This window comes from Drosophila nasuta, chromosome X (genome assembly GCF_023558535.2).
Source record: "Drosophila nasuta strain 15112-1781.00 chromosome X, ASM2355853v1, whole genome shotgun sequence".
Classification (NCBI taxonomy): Eukaryota; Metazoa; Arthropoda; class Insecta; order Diptera; family Drosophilidae; genus Drosophila; species Drosophila nasuta.
This window is the reverse complement of record NC_083459.1, coordinates 21,633,489-21,652,680: the sequence shown is the minus strand read 5'-3', so window position 1 is coordinate 21,652,680 and position 19,192 is coordinate 21,633,489. Positions and strand designations below refer to the sequence as shown.

The following is a 19,192-nucleotide window of genomic DNA, read 5'->3' as shown; positions in this document are numbered from 1 at the left end:
TGAAAAAAACAAAAAAAAAACTTAATTAGAATATAAATATTTATATCGAAGTGCAACTCGGACGATGAAGAGGGTCATGCTAGCTAGTAATAATAATAATTGAGGCAAGAGCTTAAATTAGTATTCCTTAGTGATCATTTTTAGTAAGGATTGTTGCAGCAACAGTTTTTAATAAGCGCATGTTCATAGCAGGATTTGGCATACAAGAGCGAGCAGTCATAATATGCACATTGAGGCGGACGTAGCTGCGGGGATGCTGTAAAATCAAAATAAGTAATTTAATTCAAATTGTTTATTAATTTGTGAGAAAAACAGAAAATTCAAGAAGTATGAAAATATGCCTGAATATAAAACAGACAGATATAGGATGCCTACTGACTGATATGAGGATGCTGCTAAGGAGTCAGCAATTTATAAATTCTACTTTATTCTCACATGTCGTTTATCATTAAATTATATTTTAGTAGATCAGTCAGTAATATTTTGAAATATCCTATTACGTATTTATCATATTTTATATATGCATTTCAGAACAGAAGATAGAAATAATTACCTGAGAAATCACAGCAGCACGCATCATGTATCATCTTGTGTGAGCAATAGCTGTAAACAGAGGAGTCACATAATGGACAGCCTAATGGTGCTGGATATCCAAAGCGCTGTCCTAGTCCTGTGTTTGGTATATCCGATCCGAAGCCATTGTTGATGTTTGATCCTCCAAATTGTCGAACTACAAATCAATACTACAACAATTGAATTTCAATTCTTCTAAGCAACTTTTTTAATTAATTGCATAGGACAACTTTAAAGTATGGAGTAGACATGATAATCCATTTCACAAATCACAACAGTTACCTTTCGTAAAGATATTCGATTTGTAAACAATGTTTATTATCTTTTATGGTGCTTTATAGAAAAAGTAATTTTTAATATACCAAGCAAGATGATGTTTATATATGTATGTGTGCGAATATTCATTAGAATTGGATGCTAGTTGTCTCATATTCAAGTTGCCTCAATTCAACTTTCTTGTATGCTTTCACCTATGTATATTGAGTTAAAAACTTCAAACTATACTTAGAGCAAATCTCTAGGCAAGCAACATTATGATACACTTTCACTTACTTACCCGACTCTTTGGGTACCGCTGGGATCGATTTTATAAAACAAAGTATTAAAATAATATCCACTAAACGATTGAGTAGCATTTCAAATCGTGATAAATATTGAACAATTGTGCTATACTATCCCGAGCTTGCTGCTGTTGATGCCGACTGTCGTACCTCGACTACAGTATGGTATAATAGTTCAAATTGAAAGAGAAATGATGTCTGTGAGTGTGGCGGTAACAATAACGAGCTCTCCTCAGTTTCTGTTGTCTTTGGTGTCGATCTTGTCCCGTTGACTTTCGCTATTCCGTATATAGAAGACAGAAGGGTGTCATAAATAATATGATGGCTCCAAAAACAATAACAACGTCTAAATTGACAAAGCACTTCCACACCACGAGTATTTCTTGCCACACGGCTTAAACATACTTGACAGCTTTCTTCATACGATGTAAGCCAGCACTTAGACCTGATTTGGGAAATTCCCCATCAGAAAAAAACAAAACTAATCAAATCTTATACCCAGTGCAAATGAACAAATAGGGCATTCGACTTTTTAACATTATAACTTATCTTGTGCTAGAACATTTACTACATTTATACTAAAAATGTTCGCTTCTACGGATATTAAGTTTCGTATACTAAATGCATAGTAAACCTCTGTACCAAATAGTATTATTTTGATGCATAATCGCCAAATAAAATTTCTCAAATTATTATTTAAACATGTTTAAGAGAATTGTACAGGGTATTTTTAATTCGCGATTGATATATTTGTTCGGAACTTTTACTTTTATTGTTTACGTCTTTTATGATCAATAGTTTTCGAGTCGGTGTCTAAACAAGTACTTTGATAGAAAGAGTAGGCGACCACCATGCATTCTAACGAAATCAGTTTGAAACGAATTTTGGATTAACAAAATAAATTGTCTGTGAGACATAAGATCTGTAAAATGTATTTTTAAAGTAAAGAAAATTTTCAATTATATACGTAGAAGAGGCAGTGTATACATAGTTGTCATTAATTCGCATATTTTTATTATGCGCAGCAATCAAATTTTAATGGATTAATGCATTGAAAATATCTATGTAACTGTTGCAGTGAATGCATTTTCAAATCAATTGAAGATTTTTAAATAAAATATAAGTGAGAAAGAAACTTATGTGAATAACAAATCCTAAATAATTTTCGGATTATTTCGTGTTACGGTTTTAAACATCTAGTTATAAAACCTTTTTAATTTCTTATATATACTAGTAGGTATGAGTTAATTATTTTATTTTTTTCAAATTCTTAATTCCCTAAATTCTTTGAAGTTATTACAAACTAACTGAAGAAACTCACTCATGCCTCAAACACCTACAAATCTGTTTGTTATAATAATGTAGGAGTATACAAAGATCGAACCTTCTCCTGAAATTTAACAAAATTGGGACTTTGGTCACTATTGAAGTATAGTGAAGTTTTAAATCTGCTGATGATTAAAGTACTATGTATTAACACAGTCAACTTTATAAGAAATAAAAACACATTTTGTTGAATTATTAGCAATGTTTCTATTATCAATATCTTTAAATTTATTTATATACATTACCGGCATACATGAAATTACTTATGGAAACATATAATGCACGATTGGAATGGTATTGTATGATTCCACAAGTTGCTAAATGTACCATACAACAATTGTTTTTTGGTTTTTTGTGTTTTTTGCTTTTTTTTGTTTTAATTATTATCAAATTGTATCTTGTTACGTATGCATGCGTGTATATATAATATGTATGCCTATATGTTATATGCTATATATATGTACATTTGAGTATAATTATGTCCACGAATTATACAAATAATACAAATGCTCTATTATTTATATGCAAATCTAAATATCTAATTAAACTAATAGGTATTCGGTGTTTTTTATATAAATTTAAAGTCTTATTTTATATATAATATATATATATATGCATATACATAAGAGTACTAGATACATATATGTATATATATACATATACATAAAAGTACTATACATATATGTATATATATAAATACATATAATATATAGTTGTATGTATACGAGTATGTGCCTGTCGCTGCGGGTAGACGTAAGTGGGAAGCAACTTGTTGCGAAAGTTTATGGCTCGCATAAATATAATCTTAGAACAAGTGGATCTTTTTTTGATGACCGTGGATTCCTTTTATTTTTTGGTTTTTGATCAGTAGGTAAAATATGTTCTGTTTATATCATATTTCATCTTGCAACTTTAAAATTAAATTAAAATATATATTTTTATCGTTCATTCTTTTTATATTACAAAAGCGTTGCGCTTACTATCTTGGTGTTTGTTTTTTTTTTGTTTGTCAGGCTCAGATGTGTTGTTGTTGTTGTTGAGTGGAGGTAGGGACAAAGAGCAGAATACAAATTCAAATATTGACAAAAATGGAAGTGCTTGAAATTTGACAAAACTTCTTTATTTTTCTATAGGTATCAGTTTCATATTTGTAATAGGTTATCATCGACTTGGCGTTGCTGGAGAAGCAGCCGATGGTATGCCTATGACGCTTGTTGGTACAGCACCATGACTAATACCTGTCCCAGGTGAACTCACTACGATACCAATGGTATGATCAGGTTCCTTTTTCAAAGGATCAACTGATATCATATGCTGTACAGCCATATTCATCGTTGGCGGACCGGGCGCGCCTCCTGGTCCCGCCTTCCCCATTCCCATTGTCGACAATTGCGGTTGCTGACATTGTTGCGAAGGCGGCTGTGGCGCAGTTGATGATGACATTAGACCAACACTTGGTGGCGGTGGCTGCATACGCAGATGCGTTGGAGGTGGACCTAATGGGCCCATCGATGGCGGAGGTATGGGACTTGGTTCTTTACCCCGCAAGTGAGCCGCAGATTGTGCTGCATAGATACTTAAGACTTTTTGCCGTTCTGCTTCGGCTTCATGACGAAACGCTGCCTCCATGATGGGGTTGTAACGCAAGATTGGACCATAGGGATCGCGGTATGCATCAATGCCCCATGGCGGTGGTACAGGTGGGGCAAAATGAGCGAGAGGTCCACCAACACCCAATGTGGGAGGCATCATGTTGCGCGACAAATGAGACGCTGATGACGGTGGTAATCCATGCGGTGGCCCATGCCGACCTGTCGAAACCATGAAATTGGCATGATGATGTGCTGTTGCTATCGCAGCATTCGCCGCCTGTGCCGCTGCCAACGATGATGGATGATAGCGCGGATCGCCTACGGCAACACCAGCAGCAGCCGCAGCCGATGCACGCATAAGCATCACATCCTGTTCCTCTTTGGTGCTACGCGGATGTTCCTCCTTAATGCGGATCTCCGTATTGTGCTCACCAACAATGCTGCCGATGCTGCGATGAGGTGAACGATCCCGTGCTGTTGCTGACGACGCTGCTGCAGCTGATGCCTGTTTGTTGCTTTCGTTGATTCGTTGTTGCTGCATTAACCGTTCACGTTCCATTTCACGGCGCTCGATGTCACGTCGCTCGCGCTCTTTGCGCTCCCGTTCACGTTCTCGCTCTCTTTCACGCTCCTGCTGCTCACGCTTCAATTTCTCTTCCTTCTCCTTCCGTTCGCGTTCCTCACGTTCTCGTCGCTGACGCTCACGTTCTCTCTGCTCGCGTTCTCTTATCTCGCGTTCCCGTTCTCGTTCTTCGGCCTCGCGACGTGCATTCTCCAGAGCAGGATCCGTTTTAATTGGCCAACCACTTGGTCCAGATGTAACTGTAGGATGATACGCTACAGAGCGTGGCACAGAACTTGTTCTGAAATAAATTACAAATGAATATTATATTACTTCCTGCTAAAATCCAATAAAGCTAACCCTCAAGTTTAAGAGTATCATATAAAGCAAGTCAGCGATAACATCTCATTTGAGCTAATTATAAAGTGTAACAAAAATCAAGTCTTCTACTGACCTACAAAACTATCTTTTATACTAAGGTATATTACCTTTTATACTTTATATACATAAGCTAAAATAGTTTGTAATTGAAATGGTTGCGGCTCTATTCAACTAAAATCTCAAAACGCCTGCTTTCTGTATCGTTACAATAATTTTAAGTGATAAGCTAACACTTAATTGCAAATATCCACAATTTCGCTAGTCCAAGAAATTTGGCACTTTGTTTTGAAATAAGATAAGTTCGGACATCTCAGTCCTTAGCACAAAATAATCATAATCCCATGACTTACCTCCATGCGTCTAAATGCCCACCGACAGAAATATCGCGTCCAAAATGTGTCAGACCTCCAAAACCAAACGATCCAACGTACCGTCCAAAAGGGGAAACTGCTGTACCTGTTGAGTTAGGTGGCGTTAAAGGGTGAGTTTCTTGCTGATTTACACCAAAGCGTGCCACTTACCAATATGACTAGGTGGTGCTCCAATAAAACTTGCAGCTAGAGGCGAAGCCTCAAATGGCGATCTAGCGTATGTTGCAGCTGCAGGCAATTCACCAGATCGATGCAGTAAATGCGGGGACGCTGTACTTAAAGCCAATGCCGGAGACGATTTCATGCCAAGTGCTGCTGGCGATGGTCCGCCTGCTGCCATCACGTTTCCATTCGCAACAGATGTGACAATGTTGCTAGCGGAGCCACTGCCACTGGCTGATCCTCCACTGCCGACCATATTGCTCGCATTGCCAGGTGCACCAGATGAACCAGAGTTGACGCTGATGCTGCTACTGCAGCTACTATGACTTGGGCCAACAATGGAAGCGGAACACACTAATTTCTCCGAACTTTGCTTGTTTTGGTGATAGTAAATTTCCCACGCAATGCGGACATGCATAGCATTCCAACGTCCAGTTTTCTATGTAAATAAACGATAATAGAAAATATGCGTAGTTAGAGAAGTGAAGTGTAGCTCTACACGTAATGTTTAACATACCACTCGCTGCGGGAGGACCTTGGAGGGGTTAGAGATCGATGGTATTATAGTAGGGGACACTGAAGGTAGCGACATAGTGTTCTGTATAGATATGTAAGTGTGCAACAAATGAGTTCATTGTAATATTCAGTAGACAACGTCATAGCATAGCATGTGTATAGTAGTGATGTAAAAAGATTGAGCAACTAACAAGGTTTTTCTCTATTTTCAACCACGACCATCGATCATTTAAGATATCATTTAATTCATTCCTTAAATCAATCATTTAATTGTGATAGTTATTACTGTAAGCGCATATTTGAATAGTCTTATGCGATAGTAAAACATATGAGCGGAAATGAGAGAGAAGATATCGCGATACTGCTCATATGTGTGTCCTTCCTCACAGGCCATAAGCATTTTACATATACACACACAAAGCATACATACATACATATATGCATATAGTACACCTATTTGTTTACAACATCACTGGCGTGTAAAATGCAAATTACATATTCAAGGACAATGTGGATGCTGAATTGGGTGCAAACGATAGTAAAACCACTTATTGACACAGAAAATGGGAAAAGAAAGAGACGGCATTAGCCGAAATCTCGTGTATTTTTGAAAATATATAAAAACATAAGAAGTACAGTGATCGAATAAAGAATGGTATAAAGACAATAAACTTTAACTTAAATAATAATAAATTTGATAATACCTCTATAGGGGATTTGCGACATTTAAAGGATCATTTATCGATATTGACTGAGTAGTTTGTTTCTACAAAACTTTAGGGAAATGTTTTATTGCCATTTCAGTGCAGAAAAAAGGCAGGTGTATTATGAAAGTAATAATAAACATAATTTCTGTCGAGTTTTCCATTTCTAGCCATGTACATACATATATGATCACAACAATGTATACCGCTGCACTTTCTCAATTATTCCTTTTTCTCATAAAAAACTGCATCGTAAAGAATTGTGATAATTTATACGCTTCAACGTACATATTAACAAATGTGTGGCGTTTGTCACAATAGTTTTGCATAGAGCATACGCTTTCAATAGCGGACTTGTGTCGCATCTTGGAGAAACCAGCAAAGCAGAAGTGGTGTCGCCGTGTATCGGAATTTGCATGCAACAATTAGGTAGTTATGCTTACCTTGGGAGCAAATGAGGTCAAATGGTTTGGCGGCATGAACGGAGTAGGTCCACCCAATCCAGAATGCAGCAGCCCTGCTGGACTATAACCGGTATACCCAGGAGGTAGTCCGATGCCAGCACGATAAAATTGTGGATCGACAGCGGGAATTTTCGGAATGTCTTTAAATAGTGGTGGTGGAAATATTTGCGCTGACGTTGGCGGTGTTTGGGGCAAAATAGTATTAGCAGCGGCCGACATAGATGCTGCTGTTGGCAGCATCTGTGGATGTGGTGGATGTTGATGCAGATGCGTATGCTGGTGTTGATGATGGTGCAGCTCTTGTCGTAAATATGTTGACGAAGATGTTGGTGGTGGTGGCGGTTGGGTCAAGCCAGAACGATCCAAAAAACGACTATCGAGTTCGCGACGCAATAAGTCTGCTTGATCATCTAAATAAATTGGAAAACGCATATAATTAGAATACGATCTGATACACTTAATAGTTTTGCAGTAGAGATGGAAACCATCGATAGAAGACCGACTATCCATAATTATCCATCGCTAATCTGCAATCTAGGTTAACAATACATACTTTTGCTTGGTTGAAAGAGAGATTCGGCCGAAAAGGGATGAGCTGTGGGTGTGACTGCACTCGACACGGTCGGAACTGTGGACTGTACTGTGCCCACAGTTGTAACCGACGATGTTGTCGTTGTCGCTGTTGTTATCGTTGCGATGACTGCCGAGGTGTGAGACACCATGGGCAACATCGTCACGGAACTACTGCTAATAGCCATAGGTATAGATGTGGGTGTAATTGAAGATGAAAGCGGCGGTGCCAATGGTGTTGCGAAGAAGGTTGACTGAAAATTTCCTGGTGCTGAGGGATTTCCACTGCCGACAGTGCTGGAATGAGTTGAGGCGTGTGGTGAAAATGCATTTCCAATAACTCTCGTTGGTGTTCCAACTACAGCTCCAGAGCTCAGTGGGGAAGGTGATGGTCGAACGTTGCCACTCGACACAATTGGCACTGATGATGCACATGGAGGAGGAATTACTGAAGGATGCATAACTGGGGAGCTGTAATATAAAATACAATACAATATTAATCGAATTTGTTTTATTTGTTTCTGGTAATTCTTCAAATATCATACTTTAGCCACAGCCCTGTCTTTGGAGAAAAATTGGCTATATTGGGACCGGTAACTGCTAAAACCGAATGAGTTGTGGCAGTTGATAACGCAGTCGTCGATGATACGGAGGCGCCACCACTAATAGGTGTCGATGGCATTAGGCCACAGAACTGCGGGCCTAACGTGATGCCTTGAGGTGCGCCAGCCATCGATACGGTATTGTTTGGGCGAACGCTTGAAATGCTGGTAATAAAGATGTGTTTTCTTAGTAAAATGAATATATTCAAATTTATTTGAGTTTTGCAATAAAAAAATGATAAACGAAAAGCCGCTAGCATGTAAAAAGGCTATAAAAGACGGCACTCCACTGTAAAATACCTAGTTTCCCACCAAAAAATATTGCGATTATAGCAGCTGGACATATCACCTACAAATACATTCATGAATAATAACATCCACTTCGAAACTATCAACAATTGTTAATAAAGTGTACCAAAATCCTAGCTCGGAAATTTATTTTATGTGTAATACTAAGAAGTATTGTCTTCAAAATGTATATTATATATAAATTTCATTTCTCTGAGATATACAAAGGTTTTCACTCAGACGGAAACACAGACCAATTAGTATATGTGTATTTACTTTATGCCTTCAAAAATCAATTAACTGAAAAACTATGTATATAACACATAGTTAAAAATCATGCTTATCAAATTATATGAAATAAATTCATTATCCCCATTGGAAATTCCTATTGTAGTTATTTGTTTATAGCAATTTGATGTGTACCTGTAATTGACGTCCCGATCTCGGCTAGGACTGTCGCTTTTGGGTGAAAGAGTTTTTTTGGATCACAGATGAAGATGATGACGCTGCTATTGGCGTATTTATTGACGATGTTGATGACATCGTTGTCATTACATTTTGTACAGTGACAACAGAGTTGCTATTGTTGTTGTTGCCAGTGCTCATTGCTGAAGTGGTACTACAGCGCACCGATGGCGACTGATGTTGTTGTGTTGGTGGCGCTGCTGGTGGTGCAAACTGTGAATATGATGTCAGCAATTGTGGCGTCAGATGATGGGCAGAAGGATAACCGGATTGTGAGAGCATTTGCGATGCAGGTGGTGCAGATGGAAGTAATTGCGGTTGCTGTGTAACGTCAACGGACGTTACGACGGGTGCTGACAGTTGTGTTGCTGTTGTTGTGATTGCTGGCCCCGTTGTTGATGATACACCAAAGACACCTCCTGCCGCGTATACCGATAAATTGTGTGGGTGGGGATGAGGAGGAAGAGTCGAGTTTACCAAAGGTACTGATGCAGTTGTGGTTGCTGCTGTTGTTGTTGTTGCCCCACTGCTGCTAATCACATAGCCACCAAGTGGTGTAACAGGTCGCAATACTGAAATCCCACTGACGTTCAGCTGCTGCTGCTGCGGCTGCTGTGGCGGCTGCTGATGCTGTGATGTCGTTGTACTTGTTACTGGTGCTTTCAGTGGTGTCGCTCCCGCTCCCGCTCCTGATGGCGGCGGCGGCGGCGGAGGTTGCGGTTCTCGACTGCTGCTGTTGCGGTGGGGTGAAGATGCTGATGATGTGTTTGGAGCCACTATTGGTAGCACCGACGGCAGATATTGTCCATGGCCGTGCGCTACACTATTATACGGTGCATACAACGAATAGTTCGCATAAGGTGTACGATATGGCGTCGATTGAATTAGCATTGGATGTCCACCAGCACCTCCTAAGTGGGGCATTGGTGGTGGTGGTCCACCATGAAAAACCAATGACGAGCCAACTGCAGATCCAACAACGGGACCCATTCCCGTATTAAATGGCGACTTGGTGATACCAGCAGAGGCGGCAACTACAGCTGCTGCTGTCGCAATCGAATTACTACTGCTGGCTGTATTTTGTGGCAACGAGGTCATTGGTACTGAAAGCCCCTTGCTTCCTGATAGTGATAAAACCGCTGATGGTGCACTGCAACTGACCGGCGCACAATAGCCCGCGAGGAATCCATTGGCGACTGGATTCGTTGGCATCGACACTGGCATTATAGCAGATGGATTCTTCTGCAAATCGATGGGAACTGGCGTCGTATTATTCCCATCTGCGCTCAATATCATTGATTTATCATTTGATTTCATGCTAGACGACGTTCGCTCGCCAAACGTACTGCCCTGCAATTGTGCCACAGAAACTGGTGTCAAAGGATTGCTGGCAGTCAACAGTTGTGGAATTGTGGGTCGTGGCGGCACAACAGCTTCGATGCCTAACGATGTTACCATCTTGGAGCTTAGCATCATTTCTTGAGCATTTGCTGACGACGATTGACCAAGTCTACCCTGTCCAGATGAGGCCGATGTTATGTGCGAATCGCAACCAACTGATGAGACACTAGCGTTGGACACCTAGAAAAAAAAGAAATGTCAATTACAAATTCAATGCAATTCAATGTAACTAATACTATTATACTTTTGAACGCTCACACTTTGTCATTACATGACTTAATATCTTTAAAATTTTCTCCATTTCAATATACATTAAACAAGATAGTGATATACAGCATCGTTATATCTACATCTTTTATAATTCTTGAGATCTATACCCTCCCTATCATCTCCAAATTGAATGCATGTGTGAAAACTTACTTGTGAAATGGAAGCCGCTGTAGGTTGATGGACCATTTTGACATCCAATAGATTATCTGAACTTGACGGTAAGTGTAAACTATCACCGGTCTCTGACATTGAGCTCGTCGACATAACTGCAGAATTTGTTGCGCTGACGCTTTTCTGTTGTAAACTGCTATCCGAAGACGAGCTGTTTCCGCTGCTGCCACCATTCTTCTTAATAATTGTATGGGACCCAAGTGCTTCTGTGCACGTTATAGTTGAATTCGACGCCTGACTTATTTCTGACGTTGATAAAGCGGCTGCAGATGTCTTCGAGAGATCGCTGTCACCGGTCGCAGATTCAGTTGGAATCGTTTGCGCTTGTAGAAGATATTCGGATGACTTGCACGTGGTGGCTTGCCTGGGTGAAATACTCGCAACATGGGATGGTGTTGAAGGAAAAACGAAAGCAATCAAGTTTTCCGAACTCTGTAAAAGTAAATAAAAAACAAAAACGTAATTAGATTTTCATAACATTAAGATAAGACTCAACAATGCATTGCTATACATAAATATGCATTTAATTCTTAAAATCAATAGGCAATTATGTTAGTACTACTTAAAACCAACAGGTAAAAAAAAATCTACAATGGAAAACAATACGACTTCGAATAGAACAATACTTTAAAGAACATTCATAATTTTTTTTTGCTCTTTACTAATGTGTTAAGCAGCGTGTTTAAGTTCCCAATGAAGTGGAATACTCCAAAAATCTACAAGAATTTCCATAAAGGTGAAAAAATATAGATCAATTGAGTAAAGCGTAGTTTCAACATAAATTTACCAATGAACTATTTGCCAACGACAACTGAAATTGTGCATTTAATAATAACAAATTTTAATTTAGTATATTGTTATTCGCTGAATGTCAAGTATAATTTCTTTTAACATAAAGATATTTTTGAAACATGAAAACGAGCAAGACAAAAGATTGTTTGTAGATAAAAAAAAATGTGGGATGGGAATATCACAATAATTTATTAACCGATATTTGTTAATAATTGAAAATCTCTTAATACAATTTGTATGTGTTTATAATCGCCATGTTTTGCAAAAGATTAGATAAACACATAATGCAATTAATTTTCGGATTTGAACAGTCGTATTTTACATTTCTTTTGCCTAAGTAATTTTTGTAAATCATTAATTAAAAATGTTGCTTATAAACAGTATTTCTGCAAAAGTGCCATAACTAATATTCGCTTTGCGTAATCTCTCAATATTTCATAACAAACAAACACGCTCAACTTGGAATATATGTAATGGATTTTACAATTTTCAATCGACTCTTTACTTATACATATATCAACAAATATTCTTTATAATGACGATCTGTTAAAAGATTAAATCTTTGCATTACGAATTTTTGCATTAGTTTGTTCTGTAATTTGAGATTATATTCTAATTGCCTTGGAAAGGTCGAAAGTCATACAAAAGTCCCGTATCATCTATTCAAAATCCAATTGTAATGACAATTTAAGAAATAGTTGCATTTCAAAAAGGAAAAGTGGTCGAGAATAGTCTTTAAATTTAATAACATTATGTTTCTGGGGCAAAAATTGTTATATGACGTTTCCATAATTTACTGTAAGTACAAAACGTTTTTTTCTTATTCACATTATTATTAATCGAACTCAAAACACATCCTACTACTAAACCAAAGTTTAGTTGTACATGCAAATTACGAAAATTCATTTGTAGTGCATTATATACAAAATCTTCGCACATTCTCATCTTGAGCTAGACCTTTTAGTAGCCCCTTTATTCGTTTCTTTCTTGTGTTCACACTTACCGTACTTTCGCCTTGAGTTGTATCACACTGCAATAAAAACAAGACATATATATAGTATTGAATTGATATAAAATATTTATAATAATACTTACGATATTAGTTTCTTTGTTGTTGCTATTGCAATGCTCTGAAACCTGTGGAAAATATAGTTTAATTATAAATATCTCGAATACATACATATGTGTATTCAGTCGTGCTCCGCTATTTACATATAAAAGTATCTGGTCTATATTTGCGATTCATTGCGCAAGTTTTTGTGAATGTAAATTATATTTCTAAGTACAAATTTGTTTTCCAATTGGGTTTTAAAATTCATTTACAAAGTGGCAAAATAAACCTTGGATTTAGAAATTATTTAATAAAAAATATGAATATTAAATCAAATAGTCAAATCGACATTAAAAAACTATTGGAGGGAATTTAGAATAACCATTCCAATTACAAATTCTCAAGCTTGATCGGGAATATCTGTACATATTAATAGTGAAAATGGTTCTTTTTGACCAAAATCTATGTAACGAAGCCAAATAAACCGTTAAAAAATAACGAAATCACGTGTTTTTTTTTAAGCCTGACAATACCGTAATTAAATTCCGGAGCACGCCTGATTATGTTTTTGTAAAACTTACATCAGTAAATGCTTCGTTCACATCGTGTTCTTTCTTAAGTAGAATGCTTGTGGTCTCAACGACTTGCGTTGAGCCATTCGCAAAGTCTTGAAGTTGCAGCGTCAGTCCGGCGGCCTCAACTGTTGCTGCTGCTGCTGATGCAACCACATCGCCTTCGTTGCTTTCAAAGTTGTTAAGCTTCTGTTGATATAGTTGAACAGTTAATACAAATGAATCTTTTGATAAGATGGTGTTTTAAAAACTCACTTTGATTTTTGGGCATGATGACGATGACGATGAGAGCATGGCACTCAGTTGACTTTTAACTGCTGTCGAAGAATCTGTTGATTTCGTGCCTTTTCTGCTAAGATATTCTGTTGTTGGATGATTAACATTGCTGTTGGAATTTTGAGAATTGATTGCGGCATTTCCACTACTCAGCTCCTTGTCTGGCACAACGAAACCAACGGACATCGACGATGGTAATGTGATATCCCGATCTGCCATCGGTTTGTCATTGCCATTCTCCAATAGGGATGCCTCGGAGATCGATGCATTACAGCAGTTGTTCACAGAGTTGACAGACGGCGACTCCGTTTGCTTGGATTGGCCCATGTGCTGGTTATTACTAATTTCATTTTGATTAGCATTGGTATTATGACTAATGCTTAGATTACTGCTTTTATTATTATTTCTGGCACTGCCAGTTAGCTGCTGGGACTGTTGCTGCTGTTGCTCTTGCTGATGACGATACGATTGATGATCTCCAGTCCAGGATACCTCAGCTTCAGACTCGGGCGCCAGCGGAACCGCAGTATATGCCGTACTACTGTTGTTATTATTATTATTATTAATATTAATATTAGTTGTGGTGCTGCTGCTGTTAGTAGTAGTAACTACAATTGCACTGCCAATGTTGACGGCCCGTGGATGATGATGATGGTTAATTTCCTTCAAGTTATTGGACAGGTTATTGCTGGTGCGAAGCGGGTGAGGTTGTCCTGTATCGATGATCTTTGGCATTTTCATTTCCTCGATGCTATACGTGCACGTCAGCTCTTCCAGAGCCGACAGACGTTTCTCTTTGCGTTTTTGGCCCAATTTGATTGCGAACTGAAATGAAGAATAGAAATCAATATGAAATGTCATCGCCTTAAATATATATTGTATTGTATAAAAGCCAAGAGACAGTCTTACTATCTTATTGTTATCAAGAATAGCACTAAAGTTCACATGATTTCAAAATTCTCGGTTTGTTTTTGCATACTTGTTGAGAAGACATTAATATTCAAGGACCAAAACTCACCTCAAGATCTTCATACGTTTTGAACTCTAATATGGCAAATCCATCGATAATCTCCTCCTCCAGCACCGGCGAACGCGGCAACTTGCGGCGCACCGGAGGTGGCGGTCTTGGCGGAGGCTTATCGCGCGGCAGCAACAGCGTGGACGACGATGACGTCGACAGCAGATCCTCATCGAGAGATTCACCTTCGCTGTCGCTGGGCGAGGCCATAAGGCCAGAGTTGCATTCGGGCGAATGCGGTGGATTCAGGAGTAGCGATGCAATGCTGTCTGTGGGCGGCAACAGATTGTTGCTACCATTGCTGCTGCTGGTGAAGTTACCATTCGAATTGTTGCTATCTTCGCCCATGCTGCCAGCACTGTTCAAATGATATAGCATGGCATTGTTGCCGGGTCCCAAAACATTATTGTTGTGGTTGTGATTGTTGTTGTGGCTGTTGTTATTGTTGTTGGCCAAGAGCATGGCGGGCGCAAGGCCAGCATTATTATTATTGTTGCTGTTGTTATTGCCGCTGGTTGTTGTCGTTGTTGTGGTCACCATGCCCAGACTGACAACAGTTGCGCCTGCAATCAAATTGGCGGCGCTCAAAACACTTGCTGAATTGTTGTTGATGTTGTTGCCGCCGCCGCTGCTACTGCGACTTGAATCGCGCTCTGCCTGCAGGCGCTGCGCACGCTCGCGACGTCGCTTCTGTTGGCGCTGTTGTTTGGTGTTTAGACTTGGATGCGTTGCTCCTCCAGCTGCAGCATTGCTGCTGTGGCCATTGATTGATGTTGTTCCAATTGCATTCGACGACGACGACGATGTTGTCGCCGTCAATGCTGCTGTCCCCGTTCCCGTTGCGCCTGCAACTTGATGCGGTGGCGGCGTTGTTGGGTGATCAGCAAGTGTGCCAGCTGCGGCTGCTGCTGCTGTTGCCGCTTGTGTGGCGGCTGCTGCAACAATTGATAGCTCGGTGTCCGAGTCAAAATCGCTAGCACAAAGTGTTGCAGACGCACTTGACGTGCAATTGATTGCTTCTGTTGCTGGTGCTGCTGTTATTCCAGTTGCTTGTAAGTCTGCTGATGTTGCAGTTGTTGCTGTTGTAAATGGCGGCGGACAAGTCAATAGAGCGGCATCACTTGGCATTGACATTGATGTAGGCGGTGGCAGGTTCAAGGCCGTGGCAGCCGTTGTATTCGTTGCTATCGTCGTTGCTGTCTGCGTTCCAGTTGCACTTGCACTTGCATTAAATCCTTGCGACGTTGCACGCTTGTGTGTTGTCGATTCATGTTGCTGTTGCAAGATTGATGCGGCTTCTGATGCGGCGACTGCTGCTGATGTTGCTGTAGTTGCTCCTGCTGTGGTTGTTGTCTCCGCTAGCAGGCTGCAGTTAGCAAACGACGACGACGACGATGATGACGACGACTTTAACTCGGGCGTTGTTGCTGCACTTAACTGTGTGTTGCTGGTGTCCATGTCAATGGGGGCATGTAAAAGGCTAATGCTTTGTCTGTCTGTTTGTCCTGTGTCCCCCGTCTACAGCATGCAAGCTTTCACACTGCAATCGAATTCGAATTCGAAATCGAAATCCACGTGAGCAGCCATTGGATAATGTGAAGCTGAAGCAGAAGCTGGCGAAGCTGAAGAAACTGCTGGCGATGGGCAAAAGTGTGCTCTGCCTTCTTTATAGCAAATTGAATTCGTCGTCTTTGATATTAGGCCAGACAGTTGTTGTTGTTGTTGTTGATGTTCTTGTTCTTCTTCTTGTTGTTCCTTTTGAAGAGATAGAAATGCAAAAATCGATGTAATACTTCTTCTCAAGCTGCAAATATTATTATTGCATTTTGTTCATGATTTCAATGTGGAATAATCGATGATGTTAATTAATTATATTAATTACACGATGCAGTATTTTTCAACAATTGTCAAGTCCGGCAAATTGCAATAATTAAATACACATACATCTACATATATACATACGTACGTATGTATGTATGTACATACACTGCGAATGTGTAAATGAAATAGTAACTAGGATTCTCTCCTCTTTCTCCCCTTTCTGCCGCACACACACACACACTATTTATTCCTTCCACTATTCTTCAGCCTCATTCATAATGCAAACACTTGAAATCAAACCACACACATATTCATCGAATTTACATTACACATTAAATGCTCAAACAAAACAAATATCACATAATTATATTTACATATACACACACGCACATACACATATACATATGTACATGTATTTTATTGACATTGTTTTAAATGTTTTCATTGAGCAGTATTTTTTTTTCTCCTTTTTCTTTTTCGTATCGTTTCGTTTCGGTTTTTTTTTTTGCAGCACAGCACCAGCAAATGTTGCAGTTTTATTATAATTTGTACATCAATAGCGGGGGTATAAACAATTTTGCGCGTTTGATGTTATATGTGCATAGATTTTGCATACATTCGATTCGCGTTCCGTAATAATGTAGACCGATTTTGTATTGTTTTTGATTTTTCTTTATACTACATACACATACACATGCATACACGCATATGTATGTACCGTACATACGTATGTATGTATGTCTGTAGTCACTAAAGCTGATGATGTCGGCTACGACGAGAGCGCCCGCGCGCTACTTGCCTTGTATGTATGTACATACATGTATATGTAAGATGTTGTATACAATGATTCTAGTAGCAATAGCCATCTCGCTTGCACTTTTTATTTAGAGTGTAGAGTGTAGTCAACATGGTAGTGTTTCCTACGTGTGTTGTGTGTACGCAGCAACAGCAACAGCTACAGCTACAGCAGCAGCACCGAAAGAGCAGCAGCAAGAGCAGTACACATCACAGACTATTTTTAATAGTTACAATATGATTTTCTTATCAAATTCTCACTTCAATCACGCAGCACTATATACACCAAATGCATTGTGCTTATTTCTTCAGTATTTTCAATATTCATGTATTGCCATAATGCTAGTTAAATACTGCAATAAATGGCATTCACGTATTCTCAAACTTTTTGACCACAAAATCGAACACGAAAACAGTGGAAGTAAATCATCGATTTTTATGTTTATTGTAAAGCCAATAGTTTCCATATGAAATGCTTATCGTTATCGGAAATGTACAATCGAGCTAACAAAAACTTAGGAACACAGGAATTGAACGATAAACTGTTTCAGGTACATGAACTCAATCAATACAGAACATGAAGGGTGGTTTAGCGGAACGAAGGAAATGAATTTTTATCTAATAAGAATTTTAATTGTTTTCCGACACATTTGTTGAATTTATTAACAAATACTATTATAACTCTTAAGCAAGAAATAACATTTGGTTTTGTTTTTGAGTAAATTTCAAAATATGAGAGTTAGTTTACTCATTATCGATTATGTTTAGTTATCACGGTAATTTTTTCCTTAAATAAACTATTTCAAAGAATATTATTAATGCTAATATTACTAACAATAATAAAAAAAACATTTATGTGTTGTTAAAAATTTAATATTTGCATCGCTAATAGACTCTACATTCAAGAAATGAAAAATATTTATTATTATAAGCCAGATATTTGTATAAGTACTGATACCGCTAATTACAAAAAAAGCAAATGTAACTTTCGAAACTATTTATTTTTTTTTCAATAATATATATATATGTGTATATATATAATAGAAATACCAGTAATATTTATGAATGAAATGAATATATATTTTTTGTGCTCGTACTTTTTTAAATATATTTATAATTTAATAAAAAAAATGTATGGAAAAAATAGTAAATAAAATTCTTTTATATTAATTTAAGTTCAGCTTAATTTATTTTTATAAACCATTTATACAATCCAGTTACTATCGGTAACAATCAGTTAAAAAATAGTAAATATATTTAGTAAAACCTCATATATTATTGTAAAATATTAATGTAAAAAAGTCATTGATTGTGTATGACAATGATTGAAAGATAAGATTATTTATTGAATAAACTAAAGTCTAGAAATAAATATTATTATAATTTCGAGTATATGTACATATGTACAAATTTAATAAGCATTTGGTAGCTATCGATTGTGATAACAATCGATATATTTCATCTCCTTCATGAGCAACTCTGTGTTGTGCGTTTGATTTGTTATGTCAAGATCCTTACCGGTAAATTGTTACTCAAAAAATAATTATCAAGTGATACTGTTGCGTGCTAAGATATTTGCAACTTATTTAAATAAATAAATCAATGATCAGTTCGCCGTTCTCTCATTTGGTCTCGAGACTGTGCAATCATTATGCCGCCAGCAATACCCCGTTACCGTTACAATAAGGCTGCAATAATTTATTTCTGTACAAAAGGCGAGATATTCGCAAAATAAAAATTTGCGAACAACTTAAAGCAGATTTTGCTGGAATCCTTTCAGATAAACAACCAGAAGGCATGGACATTATATTCGTAAGTCAGGTATGTATGTAAATATCCTTTAGTTCTTTGTTGAGCACGATCTTTGGTGGGAATAACTCCCGTCCAGC

The 19,192-nt window shown here is 38.1% G+C and overlaps 2 protein-coding genes across 2 annotated transcripts; both read right to left on the bottom strand.

Annotated features, from left to right (window-relative positions):
• Positions 1 to 31: 31 nt before the first annotated feature.
• Positions 32 to 1,274, bottom strand: LOC132797113 (uncharacterized). Its single transcript, XM_060808629.1, has 3 exons — positions 1,130 to 1,274; positions 554 to 730; positions 32 to 256 (listed from the first exon to the last, which is right to left on the bottom strand). Exons 1-3 carry the CDS (start codon positions 1,206 to 1,208, stop codon positions 141 to 143), a joined length of 372 nt encoding a protein of 123 aa, XP_060664612.1. The 5' UTR covers positions 1,209 to 1,274; the 3' UTR covers positions 32 to 140.
• A 2,175-nt stretch (positions 1,275 to 3,449) lies between these two features.
• Positions 3,450 to 17,733, bottom strand: LOC132795658 (mucin-5AC). The gene is given in 15 exon segments (XM_060806515.1): positions 3,450 to 4,914; positions 5,345 to 5,450; positions 5,516 to 5,966; positions 7,191 to 7,621; positions 7,765 to 8,252; positions 8,327 to 8,548; positions 9,095 to 9,150; positions 9,152 to 10,717; positions 10,958 to 11,410; positions 12,774 to 12,800; positions 12,866 to 12,907; positions 13,403 to 13,582; positions 13,649 to 14,494; positions 14,688 to 16,442; positions 17,565 to 17,733. Coding segments are annotated over 14 exon segments (7,620 nt in total). The 5' UTR covers positions 16,146 to 16,442; positions 17,565 to 17,733; the 3' UTR covers positions 3,450 to 3,620.
• Positions 17,734 to 19,192: the final 1,459 nt, after the last annotated feature.